This window comes from Jaculus jaculus, chromosome 3, assembly GCF_020740685.1.
Source record: "Jaculus jaculus isolate mJacJac1 chromosome 3, mJacJac1.mat.Y.cur, whole genome shotgun sequence".
NCBI lineage: Eukaryota > Metazoa > Chordata > Mammalia > Rodentia > Dipodidae > Jaculus > Jaculus jaculus.
In genome coordinates, this window is record NC_059104.1 from 96,455,709 (window position 1) to 96,469,374 (window position 13,666).

Here is a 13,666-nt window from a genome sequence, read left to right on the forward strand (position 1 = left end):
AATTGGTGGGGATGGGAAGCTCCTTCCAGACAAAGCCATAATCAGATAAAGACATCGTTAATAGCAGAGGGACTGGAAAGTGGCTGGAGGTTCTGGGCATTTTAAAAGGGGTACAATGAATAGATGGCAGAAGTTTGGGGCAGATTGTTGATTGTTTAGGTTTTATTCCATAGCCCAGCAGTGAATTCTTAAAGGTTTAATTTTTAAAAATTTATTTGCAAGCACTGAGAGAGAGAGAAGAGAGACAGACAGAGAATGAGCATACCAGGGCCTCTAGCTACTGCAAACAAACTTCAGACACATGTGTCCCTTGTGCATCTGGTTTATGTGGGTCCTAGGGACTCACACTTGGGTCCTTTGGCTTCACAGCCAAATGCCTTAACTGCTAAGCTATCTCTGCAGCCCTATTAAAGGTTTTTTTTTTTAAATTTTTTTTAAAAATTATTTATTTATTTGAGAGTGACAGACACAGAGAGAAAGACAGATAGAGGGAGAGAGAGAGAATGGGCGCGCCAGGGCTTCCAGCCTTTGCAAACGAACTCCAGATGCGTGCGCCCCCTTGTGCATCTGGCTAACGTGGGACCTGGGGAACCGAGCCTCGAACCGGGGTCCTTAGGCTTCAAAGGCAAGCGCTTAACCGCTAAGCCATTCTCCAGCCCTAAATTTTTATTAACATTTTCCATGATTATAAAATATATCCCATGGTAATTCCCTCCCTCCCCACCCCCAACTTTCCCATTTGAAATTCCATTCTCCATCATATTACCTCCCCATTACAATCATTGTAATTACATATATACAATATCAACCTATTAAGTATCCTTCTCCCTTCCTTTCTCTACTTAAAGGTTTTTTTAAATATGTGTGATACCCATTTTCATAATAATGGCTAATGTTTATTGAAAGTTTTTAGGTTAGATGCTATAGTACACAGTTCATGTTTGTTCATTCATTCATATTCATTCTGGTACTGGGGATAGACTGTAGAGTGCCCCCCCCCCCCACCCAGTCTACAGCTGAGCCAAGTCTCCAGCCCCTTTTTTTAAAAAAATTGTACTGGATCTGCACAGTGATCCAATGAAGGTTATTACTCTCATTTACCCAGTGAGGAAACTGAAGGTTAAATAAGCTCACTAACTGTGATCGAGGCTTCACAGCCAGATAACAGATGGGTTAGAACTTGGGTGCAGGTTGGACCAATTCCAAATCCATACTTTATACTTATGTTTTTGCTCAAAAGAATAGGATGAGAGTCCCATAAAGCTTATGCATTTGTTCTCACATTCCAGTTTTTAGGCCTGGATCATGAGTACTGATTAAAGTTTTTTTTTTTTTTTTTTTGCTTTTTTTCATATTGATAGGTCAAGAGTGGGGGTGTAACAGAGAATGGGTACTGAAGGATGAAGGCTTTTCAGGTGGAGTAAAGTGTTTTGTGAAGCACAGAAGGAAAGACAAATTTAGCAGCATAGTGTTGGAAAGGATGCTGTGGGCCAACCAGATGACCATCATGTTGGGATGGGCCAGATTCTTACTAAAGTTCTTATTAGCAAGCATTGTCTTGGTCTCCTCCTTTCAGGAGGAATGTGACCAGACAAGATTGTCTAGAGAAGCGCGAGAAAATGAATCAAAGCAGGCTGAGGTAAAGGCAGTGGGACTGATGACTCAACTGCCTGTGGTAAGAAAGGTCAGGAGAGTGTAGGTGAGGGAAGAGGTGATTAATGGTGCTGATGCTATCAGCATGCATTGGGCATTTGCTCAGGTTAGGTAGGCTTTTTAGTGTAGCATGTATTTTAACTCTTAATCTTCACAGTGACCTTCAGAGGTAAGTCCTGTTATCATTTCCACCATATGAACAAACTGAAGAAGTAACTTGCTAAAGTTGCACAGCTAAGCAAGTGATAAGATTGGAATTTATATTTATTAGAGAGAGAAAGAGGCAGATAAAGAGAATGGGCGCACCAGAGTCTCCAGACACAAGTGCCACCTTGTGCCTCTGGTTTACATGGGTCCTGGGGAATCGTACCTGGGTCCTTGGGCTTTATAGGCAAGCACCTTAACTGCTAAGCCATCTCTCCAGCCCAAGGCTGGGATTTATACAGATCCTTTAGCTTAGGGGCTTTGGTGTCCAATCATTATACCATCCTGCCTACGCCTGAAAGGCCACTGGTTTTGTGTGGGTTTGCTCTTTTCTGCAATCTTGTGGCTCTCTTTAGCTACCAGGAAAAAAAAAAAAAAAAAAAAAAAAATCATTGCTTATTGAGGTAGAAAAGGAAGCAGGAAAAACATAGTGACTTAATTTCCAAAAATAGGGGCTCTTTAATGGAAGATAAATTTCTTCTCAATGTTTTCCAATAGCAGAACTGGCTAGAAGGAAGTACTAGCTATTGGGAGTGGTGAAGTGTTAAAGTTGGAAATGAGTGGCTTGGGAAAGACCACTTTCTAGAGGGTTTAAAAATGCTATTTTATCTTTACACTCAATTCCTTTTTTCTCTCCATGATTTACTTTTAAAAAAAAAATTTAACTTTTTAAAAAAACTTACTTATTTGAGAGAGAGTGGCAGATAGAGAGAGATAGAGAATGGGCATGCAAGGCCTCCAGCCCCTGCACACAAACTCCAGACACATGTGCCACTTTGTGCATCTGTCTTACATGGGTCCTGGGGAAGTAAATCTGTGTCCTTTGGCTTTGCAGGCAAGCACCTTAGCTGCTAAGCCATCTCTCCAGCCTTATATATATATTTTAATATTTTATATTTTTTATTTATTTGAGAGAGAGAGTAAGAGCGAGAGAGAGAGCGAGAGCGAGAGAGCAAGCTAGAGAATGAATATGGGCATGCCAGGGCCACCAGCCACTGCAAATGAACTACAGATGCTACCTTGTGCGTCTGGCTAACGTGGGTCCTGGGAAACTGAACCTAGGTCCTCTGGCTTTGGAGGCAGGTGCCTTAACCATTAAGCCATCTCCCCAGCCCTACTTTCTTTTTTCTTTTTTCTTTTTTTGGTTTTTCAAGGTAGGGTCTCACTCTAGCTCAGGCTGACCTGTAATTCACTACATAGTCTCAGGGTGGCCTCAAACTCACATTGGTTCTCCTACTTCTTCCCCCCAAGTGCTGGGATTAAAGATGTGCATTACCATGCCCAGCTTTTTTGAAAGAATTTTTTTAAAGTTCTATATTTTATTTTTATTTATTAATTTGAGAGAGAGAGAGATACAGAAATAGGCAGGTAGGAAGAGAGAGATTGGGCATGCTAGGGCCTCTAGCTATTACAAATGAACTCCAGATGCATGTGCCCCCTTGTGCATCTGGTTTACGTGGGTCCTGGGGAGTCAAACCTGGGTCCTTTGGCTTTGCAGGCAAGCGCCTTAACCGCTAAGCCATCTCTCCAGCCCCCTCTTTTAATGCTGGGTTGAGAATCCAGGGCCTTCCAAGTACAGAAGAACTGCTTTACACCCAAGCCTTCTATAATATACTTTTAACGTATGTGTGACTTATGAACCTTTAAGAGAGGAATAAAAGCCAGATACGGTAGTAATCCCAGCACTTGGGAGGTTGAAGCAGATGGATTGTGAGTTTGAGGCCATCCTAGGCTACATGAAAAGTTTCAGTTTAGCCTTGGATACATACCAAGATACTGTCTCAAAAAAAAAGAAGGGCTGTAGGGATGGCTTAGTGGTTAAGGCATTTGCCTGCAAAGCCAAAGGACCCAGGTTTGAGTCCCCAGGATCTATGTAAGCCAGATGCACAAGGTGGTGGCGCATGTATCTGGAGTTCAGTTGCAGTGGCTGGAGGCCCTGGTCTGCTCATTCTCTCTATCTGTCTCTATCTCTGTGTGTGTGTCTCAAATAAAAAAAAGAAAAGAAAAACAAAAAGAGAAAGACAAGAAAAGGTCTAGATACAACTCTCTTGGGGGAGTTTGTTTTAAAATCCTGTATACACATTCCTATTTTGTTAGTGATTAAAGATCTGGTAGCGTCATGCTACAAATAAAACATACTTGGGTAATCCCTTATACCCCACCAGAACTGCTGCATTCCTGGAATTTGTGTGGGTGGGTCCATGGGTGGAGGAGGGAAGAGGAAGAGGTGGGTATTACAGCCTTTTGTATTTCAGTTAACCACAATCCTATGTTTGGAAAAATGCTAGTGTGACCAGGTTTTCAATTTTTATGTAAACATTCATTATGATTTAAAATTTCAATATGATCAATATGTTATTTGAGATGAATAAATATTCATGTCCTTTGTGGACTTGCCTGAGAAGATATTGATAGATTTTTGGTGGAGTCCTAAAAATGAACACTAGTATGTCTATATTGTTTACTCACATCTTCATATTCCAACAGAACATATACATTGTAAGTGTTTGGGCTTGCTTTGATTAGGTGTGCAGATTGTCCTGTCCTTGGAGATTCACGTAGATGCTCATGTACGAGGTTATGTTGGAGAAAAGATCAAGTTGAAATGCACCTTCAAGTCGACTTCAGATGTCACTGACAAACTGACCATAGACTGGACATACCGTCCTCCCAGCAGCAGCCGCACAGAATTTGTAAGTGTGGACTTTTTGTTTTTTTTTAAAGCAAGCCCAACAGACTGGCTTTAAATTTTTTTTTTTTTTTTATTAGAGAAAGTAAGAGTGAGAGCAAGAGAGCAAGTGAGAGAGAGAATTGGTGTGCCAGGGCCTCCGGATACTGTAATCAAACTCCAGACATGTGGGTCACCTTGTGTGCATGTGTCCCCTTGTGTGTCTGGCTTACATGGGATCTGGGGAGTTGAACATCTGCAGAGTCCTTAGGCTTTGCAGACAAGCACCTTAACCACTAAGCCATCTCTCCAGCCCAAGTATGGACTTTTAAAGAAAGTTTCTTTCTGTCATGGTGGCACACACCTGTCATCCCAACAGTCAGGTAGTAGAAGCAGAATAATCACGAGTTCAAGGCAATCTCAGCTACATAGTGGGTTTGGAGCTACACATATGTAGCTTAAACTCCATTTAAAAAAAAAAGAGAGAAAAGAAAGAGAAAAAATTAGTTTTTTGAGTCTTTGGAAGGAGATGGACTTCTGCCTTATATGACATTTGTTTGGTCACATAGGACCTTTCATTCTTCCACATATGAATTTTGCATAAAACCTGCAAGGAAAAAGTTATCAAAAACTCAGAGGAAGGGAATTTTAGTAATTTGAGGTAGGGTAGAGTAGAAGAAAGAATGAGCCCCCAAAAAAAAAAAAAAAAAAAAAACCCTCAGAGGAAGGAGGAAGCATGGTTTAATTTTGTTTCCTCCTTGTTTTTTCTTTTGTATGTTGTTATAGCTTCATTTTCAGATCTCATGTCAGAAAAGGGCCTCTCCAGGACTGTCAGCTAGAAACAGCCTATAGGTCCCAGTGGCAGACACCCTTTCTCTTAAAACTGCTTACATCCTGTTTTCTCAGGGGGTGTGCCTGTCTAAATACCTGTGCTCCTGGCTTCTTCTCGCAGTGTATAAACATCTACATCTGCAGTGATTTATATAGCTGCCTTTGAAGGAAATGGTAGCAACTTGTGTTGGTGTCAGAAGTCGGTGACAGATGGTCTTGCAATATTTAAAGCAATATACTTTAGTCACACATATAAAACACATTTATGGTTCAAGTTCCATTGTGGGTATCTCATTGAAGATAACAGCTGTAAAACACTTTTTCTTTATGGTTCCAGCAGTACCCTTAGCTCAGGACAGTTGCTATTCAAGATTGTGAATGTTTTAATCCCAGCACTTGGGAGGCAGAGGTAGGAGGATTGCCACAAGTTCTAGGCCACCCTGCGACTACATAGTGAATTCTAGGTCAGCCTGAGCTAGGGTGAGACCCTACCTCAAAAAAAAAAAAAGAAAAAGAAAAAAGAAAAAAAAAGGTGAATGCCTGAATCTTATGCAAATTGGATTTTAGAAAGTGTTCTTTATTCATTTTCTTTTATTAGAAAACATTTTCCTTTCATTTAATGCCTAAGCTTTGAATCCTGTTTTAGGGGCCATTATTGTGTGCTACATGGAGGATACTGTAGGGAAGGAAACGAAGCTGGAGTCACAGTTCCTATTTCTTTAGACCTAAAATAGTTCACTTCATTCTGAGTACTGAGAATAAAGCCTTATTTGGCTTTGCCACCTTGTTCAAAAGTAGGACAGAGTAAATGATGGGGAGCTTCTTGGGTCAGAAACCTTATATGCAGGCAGCACTTCCCTTAGTAGTCTTTTGTGAGGCTGGTCAGAAAACCAGCAAACTCAACTGAGCTGCACTTTCAGAGCCAATTGCTTAATGCTACAGTTACATGGTTAGCTTGCCAGATTAATCACATAGTAAGGATTTGAGTATCACGAATTTATAAGTTAAATTAACCTTGAAGATCTATAGCAGGCTTAGTTTTCTCAATAAAGAGCTTTAAACCCCTTTATCCTGATAATCAGTGGTAGGTCTTTGTTGTTTGTTTGAGATAGTGCTTTACTTTGTATTTACATCTGGCCTTAAACTCAGCTGTGTAATCCAGGCTGGCCTTGAATTTACAGCAGCCCTTAGGCCTCAGCCTCCGTAGTGCTGAGATAGAGGTATGCACCACCGTGCCTGGATCAGTAGGCCTTCTTTATCTCCCATGTTGGAACACTCATCACACTTGTTTCTTAGAGTCTCGATTTCTTTTTTTAGTCCTTTTTTTTTTTTTTAAAGTTTTTATTTATTTATTTGAGAGCGACAGACAGAGAGAAAGCAGACAAAGAGAGAGAATGGTCACGCCAGGGCTTCCAGCCACTGCAAACGAACTCCAGATGCGTGCACCCCCTTGTGCATCTGGCTAATGTGAGTTCTGGGGAATCGAGCCTCGAACCGGGGTCCTCAGTCTTCACAGGCAAGTACTTAACCACTAAGCCATCTCTCCAGCCCTAGAGTCTCTATTTCTTACTAGTGTAAATTCTGTGAGAGCAGGGACTATTACTGTGTGCTTCCCATAATATCCTCTTGCTTAACACACCTACAACAAGGTATTTATGGAGTGACTGCATGAATAAGTTGATCAATAAGTGATTCAGCATCTTCTGTAAGGGATTGTTCTTCAAAATTGACTAGGTGTGGTGGTGCACGCCTGTAATCCCAGCACTCAGGAGGCTGAGGTAAGAGGATCACAGTGACTTTGAGGTCAGCCTGGAGCTACAGAGGGAGTTTCAGGTCAGCTTGGGCTAACGTGAGACCCAGCCTTGAAAACAACAACAAAATAATAATTGGGTGCTTAGAAATGCCTGATTTTCTCTGTTGGAGGGTGCCAAGTAAACACAGAAATAAGAAAGTGTTGTGTCTTGCACAAGAGAGCAAAGTCATATTGTTATATAGCACCTTCTGGCCCACCTCCAGGCACAAATATGTGCTTTTGGTGCTGAAGAGTCCAGTTGATGGACCACCAGTCCAAAGCAATGTTGTTTTAACTCAGGATATATTCATCCAATACTTAACAGGCATTTGACTGGGGCTTGGATTAACCCCGGTAGATATGTGAGAGACTGGACTATATTACACTCCTCCAGTATTTTGAGAGTAAACAAAATCTCCCTTTGTTACTTGCTAATTGTGCACCTTTGGGCAGCTCATTTTGCTTTTCGGTTTTGGTCTTGTTTCCCTTTCTATAAACTTGGAACAGTTATACCTGCCTCACATAGTGTGGCAATGGTGGTGGAAGAATCAAGAGAATAGATATGAAGAAGTCATTTGTAAACTATAAAGTGATGCACAAATATTAAGTGCTACTTTAGAACAAAGCTTTCAACTGAGGCGTTTTGAGCTGGGTGATTCTTTGGAGGGACTGTCATGCATTGTGGGAGTTTAGCAGTACCCTTGATCTCTCCCTACTAGGTACCTGTAACTCATCTCCTCAGTTGTGACAACCAAAAAGATGTCAAGGAAACAACTCTATTAAAGCTGGGCATTGCAATTTATACCTGTGATTACAGCTGAAGCAGGATTGCCACACATTCAAGGCTAGTCTGGGCTATACACTGAGTTCCAGGCCAGCCTTGGTTACTGGGTGAGACCCTGTATTGAATAGTAAATACAAAAGCAACAACAACCAAACCAAATCACATCAAAACAAAAAACCCTTGGGTGTGTTGCTGCACACTTTTAACCCCAGCACTGTGGAGGCAGAAGTAAGAGGATCTTGGTGAGTTCAGGGCCACCCTGAGACTACATAGTGAATTCTGCGTCAGCCTGGGCTAGAGCAGAAACACTACCTTGAAAAACCAAAAACATATAAACAAATTAAAAACCAATTAAAATTAAACAGCCTGATTAAAAAATGGTCAAAGACTACGAACAGATACTTCTCAAAAGAAATGATGTTAACGGTCAACAGATACACAAAAATGCTCAACAGTGCTCAACAGCTCTAATCACCAGAGAAAACAAACTACATCACAATGAGCTGTCACTGCACACCTGTCAAATGACTATTATCAAAAGGACAAGTGGACACTGGTGTAGAGCCATGCTCTGCTAAATCACCCCTTACCCAGCATCCTGTGGGCAGCCCCAGAGAAACTCAATGGGACAACCCTCCCCAACAAAAAGACTTGGAAGTATAAGGGGGAAGGGTTGGGAAGAGGGAGGGGAGAAGCAGGAGTGGGAGTAGAACAGGAAAGGGTAATGGGGGTGAATATGATAAAAATACATGTGGCCGGGTGTGGTGGCGCATGCCTTTAATCCCAGCACTTGGGAGGCAGAAGTAGGAGGATTGCTGAGAGTTCGAGGCCACCCTGACAATACAGAGTGAATTCCAGGTCAGCCTGAGCTAGAGTGAGAACCCACCTTGAAAAACAAAACAAAACAAAAATATACTGTGTATATGTCATGATGAAATCTATTCTTATGTTTAATTAACATATGCTAATAAAATATAAAGACAAATTCTAACAAGTGTTGGCAGGGATTGGAGAAAAGGGAAAGTTATTCATGTAACTTAGCACAGCCATTTTGGAAAATATGTGGCAGTTCCTAAAAAACATAAAAATAACATCTGGAGATTATTTGCAATGGCAAGAGGCCCTGGTACGTCCATTCCCTCCCTCTGTCTTGGTCTTATTCTCTCTGCTTGCAACTAAATACATAAAATATTATTTATTTATTATAGAGAGAGAGAGGGAGGGAGAGAATGGGCGGTCTAGCCACTGTGAACGAACTCCAGATGTATGTGCCATCATATGCATCTAGCTTATGTGTGTTCTGGGGAATTGAACCTGGGTCCTTAGGCTTCGCAGGCAAGTGCCTTAACCACTAAAACATCTCTCCAGCCCTTAAAGTATTTTAAAAAATAAATAAATGTTTTAAACTGGGGGGGAAAAGCCTGTATATATTGTCAGATATTTTATGGAGTCTGAACTTACTGTAGCTATGACGATTTTACTTGAGGGCTTGAGGGAGAATTTAGGAGAGATTTAAGAGTTAGGATCCCAGTACTTGCTCATCAGCTCATCAGTCCTCTTTCTCTTTTCTGATAAGGTTTTTTTTTTTTTTTTTTTTTTTTTTTGGTTGGTTGGTTTTTCGAGATAGGGTCTCACTCTAGCCCAGGAATTCACTAAGTAGTCTCAGGGTGGCCTGGAACTCATAGTGATTTTCCTATCTCTGCCTCCCAAGTGCTGGAATTAAAGGCATGCACCACCATGCCTGGCCTGGTCATTTAAAAAATTATTTACTTATGGCCGGGCATGGTGGCGCATGCCTTTAATCCCAGCACTCGGGAGGCCGAGGTAGGAGGATCGCCGTGAGTTCGAGGCCACCCTGAAACTCCATAGTGAATTCCAGGTCAGCCTGGGCTAGAGTGAGACCCTTACCTCAAAAAAAACCAAAAAAAAATTTAAAAAATTAAAAAATTATTTATTTATATTCAAGAGAAAGAGAATATGTATATTGGTGCACCTTGGCCTGTTGTTACTGTAAACAAACTCCAGATGCATGTGTCACTTTGTACATCTGGCTTTATGTACTTACTGGGGAATTGATCCTGTGCTGGCAGTCTGCAAGCAGGTGCCTTTCGCTGCTGAACCATCTCCCCAGATCCTCTGATCAGTTTTATTCATCTCTTTTTACATGTAGGAGGGAGGTTGGTAAAAAACATCAAGGGCTTGGGAGATAGCTTAGTGATTAAGGCACTTACCTGTGAAGCCTAAGTACTCAGGTTTGATTCCCCAGAACCCATGTAAGCCAGCTGCACATGGTGGTGCATGTGTCAGGAGTTCATTTGCAGTAGTTAGAGACCCTGGCACACCCATTTTTTTCTCTTTCTCTTTCTCATAAATATAATAAATAAATAAAAATAAAATATTTTAAAAAGCATTAAAAGAGCCTGGCATGGTGGGGCATGCCTTTAATCCTAGCACTTGGGAGGCAGAGGTAGGAGGATCATTGTGAGTTTGAGGCTACCCTGAGACTACATAGTGAATTCCAGGTCAGCCTGAGCCAGGGTGAGACCCTACCTTGAAAAACCAAAAAAAAAAACAACAACAAAAAACCCCCAAAACAAAACAAAACAACAACAACAAAAAAACCCAAATAATAACCCTATACAAGTATTTGTACTTTGGATAAATGAGCTTTACAGTTCATTGCATTTTCCAAATTAACATTTTCTCCCATGGTGTTGCTTTCTTAGATTTTTCATTATCAGTCCTTCCAGTACCCAACAACAGCAGGCACATTTCGGGATCGGATTTCCTGGGCTGGAAATGTATACAAAGGTGATGCATCCATAAGCATAAGCAACCCTACCCTACAGGACAATGGGACATTCAGCTGTGCTGTGAAGAATCCCCCAGATGTGTATCATAATATCCCCCTGACAGAGCTGACGGTCACAGAAAGGGGTAAGCTACTGCCACTGCCACTGGCTTTCTTCCCATTCATAAGCAGAGCTGTCTGTTTGGTGCTCTGGTTGGGTCATTGTGTCAAAGTGATTTTTCTCTATCTTGATATTCTTTTTTTTTTTGTATATTTATTTATTTGAGAGTGATAGAGAGAGAAAGAGGGGGAGCGAGAGAGAGAAAGAGAGAGAGAGTGTGTGTGTATGGGTGTGCCAGGGCCTCCAGCCATTGCGAACGAACTCCAGACGCGTGCGCCCCCTTGTGCATCTGGCTAACGTGGGTCCTGGGGAATCGAGCCTTGATCCAGGGTCCTTAGGTTTCACAGGCAAGCGCTTAACCAGTAAGCCATGTCTCCAGCCCCTGATATTCTTTTTTTGGGATGAGGCAAGAGCTCAACAGACTGGCCATTTTTATGTGCAAGAGAGAGAGAGAGAGAGAGAGGAAGAGAGCAGGGGAGAGAATTGGCACACCAGGGCTTCCAGCTTCTGTAATTGAACTCCAGATGTGTGAGCCACAACCTTGCATACTTGTGTCACCTTGTTTGGGCTTACATGGGATCTGAAGAGTTGAACATGAGTCATTAGGCTTTGCAGGCATGTGCCTTAACTGCTAAGCCATCTCTCCAGCCCCTGATATAGTCTTTAAGAGAATTTAAAAAAGTTTTTATTTATTCATTTATTTCAGAGTGATGGAAAGGGAAAGAGGGAGAGAGAGAGAGAGAAAGAGAGAGAAGGGGCATGCCAGGGCTTCCAGCCATTGCAAGCAAACTCCATATGTGTGCGCCCCCTTGTGGGGGCTGGCTAAAGTGGGTCCTAGGGAATCAAGCCTCCAACTGGGGTCCTTAGGCTTCACAGGCAAGCACTTAACCGCTAAGCTATCTCTCTTTAGTGGTTAAGGCACTTGCCTGCAAAGCCTAAAGACCCAGGTTCGATTCCCCAGTATATATGTAAGCCAGATGTACAAAGTGGCACATGCATCTGGAATTCATTTGCAATGGCTGGAGGCCCTGACATGCCTATTCTCTCTCTCTCTTTCTCTATGCCTTTATTTTTTTCTCTCTCAAATAAATAAAATATTTTTTTAAAAAGAAAAGTGAATTTTCTCTTCAAATGTTGTTGTAGTTCTGCAGTGTCACTTTTTCATTTGAACTTCAGGTGACAAACTATCTTGTGGAATGCCAGGTGAACCATTCCATAAGAGTGAATGAGGGATGTTATCTCTGTGACATAGAAGTCACTCCAGTTTCCCTGTTATATCCACACCCTCAGTCTTGAGACAGCATGCTTGCCTGGGTCTAATGATGGGAGGTTCTTTTGTGCTGTAGAGAGCCACAGCAAGACAGGCGGAGATGAGCAAGGATTGACTTCTTCAGCATATTAAGTGGTCATTCTAGCTTGTAACTGGATTTCAACCAAAGACTTAGAGATGCACTGTGAGTCACGACAGTTGCCTTACTGTTTTGGGGATCTTTTCTCCTTCCTCACTTTTCTGTTTCCCTCCCTTCATTCATCTCCTCTGTTTCTTTGTCCTCTAATCATTTTCATTTACTTTGACAGTGATTGATAGGCTTCAAATACATGTGCCCAGTCATACTGCTATTAGGAAAGAGGAACTGATACTGTTTTTTTCTGGAAGGCAGTTTGGTAGTAGGAATCACATTTCTTAAAAGCATGTGCTCTTTGATCTTCTAATTCCATTTGGAAATTTTACCTCAAGGACATAGAGGTAAGTATGAAGATGTATCTACAAGGATGGTTATCCAATTATGACTTATAGATTCAAATAATTTAAAATGTCTAGAATTAAAGAATTGATTCAGTAAATGATTCAATATAATAGAATACTATGGAGCTGTCAAACATCATATTTGGAAGAAAGTTTTAATGGCAAGAAAGCATATTTGTTATACCCAATGTAAAAATATTAAAATAAGATATAAATATGATTATACTTCTAGTATGCACTTCTTCCCCATATACTTATCTCTTAAAAGAAGATTGAATTGGCAGATATTAATGTTTTACTTCTGTATGTAAAATTATGAATACATGGTTATCCTCTTGTAGTTTTGTGTTGTACTACTTTTTCCATGATCAGAAATATAAAAGCAAAAATATAGAAGCGGGGTTGGAGAGATGGCTCATCAGTTAAGGCACTTACCTGCAATGCCTAATGACCTGGGTTTGGTGCCCCAGGATCCATGTGAAGCCAGATGTGCAAAATGGTACACGCATCTGGACTTCTTTGCAGTGGCTAGAGGCCCTGGTGCTTCCATATTCTCTCTCTCTCTTTCCTTGCAAATACATAAATAAATAATTTTTAAAATAGAGAAACAAAAGAATACGAGACATGTCTCATGTCAAAGAAAGGACTTTTACATCCTTCTCTTTTGTTGTCCCTCTAGGTTTTGGCACCATGCTGTCCTCTGTGGCCCTCCTTTCCATTCTTGTCTTCATTCCCTCAGCTGTGGTGGTTGTTCTGCTGCTGGTGAGAATGGGGAGGAAGGCAGCAGGGATGAAGAAGAGGAGCAAGTCTGGCTATAAGAAGTCCTCCATTGAAGTTTCAGATGAGTAAGTCCCACAGTGAGCCTCTAGCTCATTTCCTCTTCAGGTCCCTGCTTGTGGGGCAGGTCCATCACCCCCACATCCTCACACCTTTTCTTCTAGGCTGAGGTTAGTTCTGCTGGTGAAACTTCCTCTCAGAATAATTCTGCTAAAGAGGACCAGAAGAAAGGTTGAAAAGGAAATGTGTAGATAATTGATTTGGAGAGAGGTGTGTGGGGGGGATGAGAGTATGGTCC

The 13,666-nt window shown here is 41.5% G+C and overlaps 1 protein-coding gene across 5 annotated transcripts in view; it reads left to right on the forward strand.

The window, feature by feature from the left end:
• The window catches only part of Mpzl3 (myelin protein zero like 3), a 30,157-nt gene that overhangs the window by 4,253 nt on the left and 12,238 nt on the right, over positions 1-13,666 (forward strand). For 2 of the 5 annotated variants that reach the window (XM_045146164.1, XM_045146166.1), the window contains exons 2-4: positions 4,384-4,550; positions 10,659-10,869; positions 13,271-13,436. In XM_045146164.1, coding sequence (XP_045002099.1) covers positions 4,384-4,550; positions 10,659-10,869; positions 13,271-13,436 — 544 coding nt within the window. The remainder of the gene's footprint in view (positions 1-4,383; positions 4,551-10,658; positions 10,870-13,270; positions 13,437-13,666) is intronic. The other 3 variants (XM_045146165.1, XM_045146167.1, XM_045146168.1) reach the window with 3 other exon arrangements.